At 36.1% G+C, this 6000-nt stretch overlaps 1 protein-coding gene across 5 annotated transcripts in view; it reads right to left on the reverse strand.

Moving 5' to 3' along the window:
* The window catches only part of EMB2771 (E3 ubiquitin ligase), an 86283-nt gene extending 80526 nt beyond the window's left edge, over positions 1-5757 (reverse strand). For all 5 annotated transcript variants that reach the window (XR_014340922.1, XM_082888523.1, XM_082888521.1 and 2 more), the window contains exon 1: positions 5313-5757. Coding sequence is in view for 4 of the 5 variants with exons in the window: in XM_082888523.1 (XP_082744649.1) it covers positions 5313-5536 (224 nt within the window). In the remaining variant the exon portion in view is untranslated. The remainder of the gene's footprint in view (positions 1-5312) is intronic.
* Between the last annotated feature and the right edge of the window lie 243 nt (positions 5758-6000).

Consider the following 6000-nt stretch of genomic DNA (forward strand, 5'->3'; position numbering starts at 1 on the left):
TTTCCTTGCCCACGGATATACATCTGGACAGATTGTGACCAGCGGAGAAAATTATCACCATTTAGGCGGATGGTGGTGATTTGGACAGAGCGAGAGTTGGACGTTTTCACCGGAATGGCAGCGGCAGGGGTTGAAGTGGTTCCGGACGTGACTTCCGACATGGCTATGACGGTTTTAGGGCTGCTGTGTTTTTTGTTGCTCTGATACCAACTTAGAAAATATGAAGAAGAAGAACTCCGAAAATATGAGGAAGAAGGAATATATTTCTGTTATATTCAAAACTTCTTATCTTACAAGACCAAATGACACTCCTTATATAGGAGATATTACAAACATCATCATAACCCATTATATGCCACTTACATATTATATATTACCACTATCTACCACTATCATATTATATACATGCCACTATCTACCACCAACACCACTATCATATTCTATACATGCCACTATCTACAACCAACACCACTATCATATTCTATACATACCACTATCTACCACCAACACCACTATCATATTCTATACATGCCACTATCTACCACCAACACCACTATCATATTATATGCATGAACACAATTTCCAGCATAGACTTATAGTCGAGGAGATGATCTAAGTGTTTCCAACCATTAGTCAGAAAGGTGTAATACTGAAGAACTGTCTGCTCCCCTTGTATTGAGCGCTCAATAGACCAGGGCAATTCAATGACTGAGAAAAATTCCCCTTCCGAGAATATGTAGTAGCTACTGCTTCTCAAACATCTTGGGCAGTCTCCATAGCTAAATAACCTTCACCAATATCAGGAACCATGGAATGAATGAGCCAAGCCATAATCAAAGAGTTGGTAATCTCCCATTAATCATATCCAGGATCAGTGATGCTAGGTGCTGTGATTCTCCCATCAACATAACCCATCTTTTCCCGACTTTTTTTAAAAAGTGTCAGACTTTGTGACCAAGCAAGACAATTCTAACCATTAAATAGAGAGGTGGTGATTTTAAGGCTAGGGTTGAGGTTTTCGGATGTAGTAGTCATAATGGAACACATCCCAATAGGTGGTTGGGAACTAGTGGTGGATTCACTGGTAATTTCAGCCATCTTAAAATGCTACTATCAAAACAACACCCTACAATAATCACCGCTGCTGGAGGAAAAGGAAAAATAATTGGGATCAAGTCACCTAAAACAAACACAAATCCTGGAGGGATAGGCACACCAAGAAAGCAGGCCATATATTGACTCAAAAAATAAAAATAAAATAAAAGAGAACTAAGAGACTCAGGGCCAATCAAAACAGAATTTAGAGTCCAGATCAACAACGATTGCCACTGGAATGAGAGACAAATACCAAACAAGGATGCTCAAACCATAGAATGTCCTATTTGGCACTGGGTAGTTAAGAAAGAGTCGAAACACACAGACGAGCAGTCGGCTTGCCTAAATTAGTCTCTAGGAGGTCCGAATGAGTTGGAGTGGCTATCGGCTTGCCCTAGGCAGTCTCTAGGAGGTCCGAAAGTCCTAGAGAGGTTGTCGGCTTGCCCTAAAAGGACTGAAGAAGAGCCGAAAACACCTGTGAGTAGTCGGCTGGACCTGGATGGCTATCGGATGATGATGGAAGGGATCGGCGATGAGGTAAAAATTCTGTAGCTCTGATACCATGTCTGTTTGAGAGAAAACTGACTTAGGGTATGATCATGATATCACTCCCTTTTATAATAATCAACCAAAAACTGTTACAAAGGAAGTCCTAAGGCCCTAATTAAGGAATCAAAATATAATCTAAATAAGGAAACAAAAGAATGGATTGATTCCAGCCTAAAAAGCACGGATACAGATACGAGATATGGATACGATACGATACGAATACGGCGATACAGCAAAACCTAAAAAAGTAGGATACGGGTACGGCTAGGATACGTTTGTAAAAAATAAAAAATAAATAAATTATTAGCAATAAGTTACGCATAAGCTCAGGAATGTTGAGAAATCACAGTAACTTTATAATGCAAAATACTAATCTTTAAGAATTAGGTATTAATTTAAGCTAATAGCTAGTTTAGTTTTTAAATTTTCAATAGGTCTTGCAAATATTTCATTTCAATATCAAGTCTAATATGTTGATATTATAATATCCAAACAATCCATAACTTGACCCTATGTTTTTTCCTTTTGCACCAATCAAAAATATTCTATGCAAGTTTATTTTCTTATTTATTTTCTTATTTATTTATTGATATTTAATTTTACTATTGTTATATTATCTTATTAATCCTTACTTCTATGTAGTTATAGGGGACACGCATTATATAGTGAAGATATGCCAATTTGATGAATTCTATTATTTGAGCTTACTATGTTATTTTTATATAAAAAAAAAAAAACTAAGCAAAGTATTGTAAAAATATTTTATTTATTCTCGCAATTATATTATATCATGATGTTATGCAAGAAATAATACAATTCTAATTTCGTAAAAAGAGTAATACGTGCCTTGGAGGATTTGATACTTCAAAATTAATTAAGAAGTATCCGATAATATGTGAGTTAGAGTATCCGATACTTCAAAACTAAGTATTCGATACTTCAAAATTAATGAAAAATTAATTAAGAAGTATCCGATACTTTTAATAAGTATCTGATACATATCCGTAAGTATCCGAGGAGTATCGGTATCCGATACAAATACGATATGGATACGTCTTCCTATTTGAAGTATCCGTGCTTCATAGATTCCAGCATATATTCTAACAACTACTACCTCTATTGGTCGCTGTTGTATATGATCAAACCATCTCAATCTATTCTCTCTCAACTTATCTTCTATCGGTATTACTCCTACCCATTCTCGAATATACTCATTCCTAGCTCTATCTTTTCTAGTCTTGCCACACATCCACCTTAACATCCTCATCTCAACAACACTCATCTTATCTACACGTTGTTTCTTAATTGCCCAAAATTCCATCTCATACAACATCACTAATCTAATAACAGTTCTATAAAACTTTCCTTTTAGTCTAATGGATACTTGTTTATCGTACAGTACTCCAGACATACTCCTCCACTTAAGCCACCCCGCTTTAATTCTATGGACCACATCCGCTCCAATCTCTCCAGTCATTGTGATAATCGATCCTAAAAAACGAAAATGTTCACTCTTAAGTAGTTCTCGTTTCTCAATCTCCACTTCTCCTCTGTTTCCATTGTGATTGTTACTAAAATTACACTCCATATACTCTGTTTTAGTTCTGCTTATCCTAAATCCTTTAGATTCAAGTGTTTTTCTCCAAATCTCCAACTTAGTGTTAACTCGTTCTCTAATCTCATCCACTAACACGATATCATCTGCAAAAAGCATACAACATGACACATCATCCTGAATATGGCGCGTTAACTCATCTATAACTAGAGCGAAAAGATAAGGACTTAAACTTGATCCTTAGTGTAACCCTACAGTAATTGAAAATTGACTCATCTCTCCAACAAGCGATCTAATAGAGGTCACCACACCTTCTTACATATCTCTAATCACATCAATGTAATCTTTTGTCACCCATTTCTTCTCTAACACCCACCAAATTATATCCCGAGGCACTCTATCATATGCTTTTTCAAGATCAATAAAAACCATATGAATATCTTTTTTCTTTTCTCTATACTTTCTATTACTCTCCTCAAAAGATATATCGCTTCCATTGTTAACCTACCAGGCATAAACCCAAAATGATTCTCTGACACCTCTGTTACATCTCGCAATCAACGTTCCCTCACTCTCTCCCACACTTTCACTGTATGACCCATTAACTTAATTCCTCTATAGTTATTGCAATTTTCGACATCTCCTTTATTCTTATATATTGACACTTAAATACTCTTCCTCCACTCCTCTGACATTTTCTTAGTCAACAAAATCTTACTAAATAACCTAATTAACCAAACAACTCCCCTTCTTACCCAAACATTTCACGCTTCAATAGAAATATCATCGGATCCTAAAGCCTTATTCGATTTCATCTTCTTAAGTGCAAACTCCACTTCAAAGTTTCTAATCCTACGATAGAAACTATAGTTCTGGTTTTCCTTATAACTAGAGAAGCTGCTCGAAATGGATTGCCAATGATTCTGCACGAGTTTGCCTCTTGGTGAATATGATAAATAGTTATGTGACTAATACAAAATAAGATTTTAGAATATACTTTTAATTTGAAAAATGTTTGACAACTTATTCTTCGTAACGTGTATCTAAGGAAAAGAAGAAATTGTTCTTCTTAAGGTTTGAAGGGGATTAAATCCCAAACCCTCCCAATGATTGTCTAACGGACATTATGGAAATCTTCATTAGCCACCCGTTTAGATTAGGTGATTTGGAAAGAAAAGAAAATAAATAGAAATCTCTTGCCCCTAATTACCTGTTTGGATAATTAAAAGATGAGAGAAATGGAGTCAAATGCTTTTTCTTTTCAAACCCAATTTTTTAATCTCTTCAAAAGTAGAAAGATTTGAAGAGAAAAGAAGCCAGCTAATGCTGAATTTTCATAATATTGAATTTTAAATACAAAATAAATTTTAAAAAATAATTATTTTGGGAAACAATATAAGTCCTTTCCTTTCCTTTTCTCTTATGTAGTCTTTAACCAAATAAGATAGGAGAGAGAGTTTTGCTACATCCCCTCATTTCATCCCCCCAATTACACCTCTAATGAGGTAGCAAACAATCTTGAAAGGAGAGAGAAAAGTTTGAAGAAAGTTGATTGGTTGATATTGTTTGCCACCTCATTAGAGGTGCAATTGGGGGTGATGAAATGGGGGGATGGGACATTTCTTGGAGAGAAAACACAAATGTCTCTTTTTTTCTTTTCTCTCCTAACTGAAGTAATCCTTTCTTCTTCACCCCCAACAAAAAAAAAAAAAAAAAATCCTTTCTTTTATTTTGACTCATTGATTCCCAAATGGAATGTAGGGCTAAAATAAAACACTTCTCGTGTAAACCATCCCAAAAATTCAGGGCTAAAACCCAATCTTTTCTTCATGAACACTGCTAAAGCCTAAAGATCACCCAAAAAAATATTGATACTTGCCTACTTCTCAATAACTTCAACCAATGTTGCCCTAATAGCATAGCTTGAGAAACCATATTCCAAATAAAACAGTTGAAAATTATAATCACCACTTGTCCACTATCCCACCACTGTAAACTAAAGTTAAATTAACATGAAAATGCAGAAACCGAACAAGCTATCTCGTCAATGCCAACCCCCCAATTGGACCCATTTCAGCTACAGAAAACCCAAATGAAAAAAACATAAGAATACCGATTTGCTCTGAAGAAAAGCTCGTGATCGCTGCGGTCGGTGGAAGACGACGAAGCATTGAAGCCATCGGCTTCGTCTCTTTGTTTGGTGAGTTGGGGATGGAAAAGAAAGTAAGAGTAGTTATGGGGGAGTTGATGGGTGGGCTTGCCGTCGAGAGCTTCGGCGATTAAGCCAAAGGGTTTGAACACGCCGAGCACCGTGAGCTCCCTAACTCCCACCGACATCTTCTGAGTTCGAACCCCTTCCTTATCACAGAGAGAAAATGGAGGAGTGTCTCTTCTGTGTTGGGTGTATCTCTCTCTCTGCCGCCCTTTTTTTTGGGTTTTGAATTAACGAGCCCTGGTCGGTCGGAGTAGTGTTTCTTGGGTGCATTGCATCATCTTTGGGCTCTAGATTTTGGGGCCCCTTTCGCCCGATTAATCACGGTTTACTTTCAAAAGTGGGCGAATTACACTCAGGATTGGTTTGACATGTTTAAAAAAAAATTAAAAAATTATTATCTTATTTAACGGGTTGGTTAGAATATCATAAATAAATATATTTTTTGACTTTTTATGAAATATGAGTTGGATTTGAAGTGATGTGGTAGAGAGGTGATGTGACTTAAATAGGATAGTGACTTTTTGATTTTTTTGAATATGTCAAACCAAGTCTTAGTCACATCACCTCTTTGACACATCACTTCAAA

The sequence above is a fragment of the Camellia sinensis genome, chromosome 9, assembly GCF_055761805.1.
Source record: "Camellia sinensis isolate YWXY chromosome 9, ASM5576180v1, whole genome shotgun sequence".
Taxonomy (NCBI): Eukaryota; Viridiplantae; Streptophyta; class Magnoliopsida; order Ericales; family Theaceae; genus Camellia; species Camellia sinensis.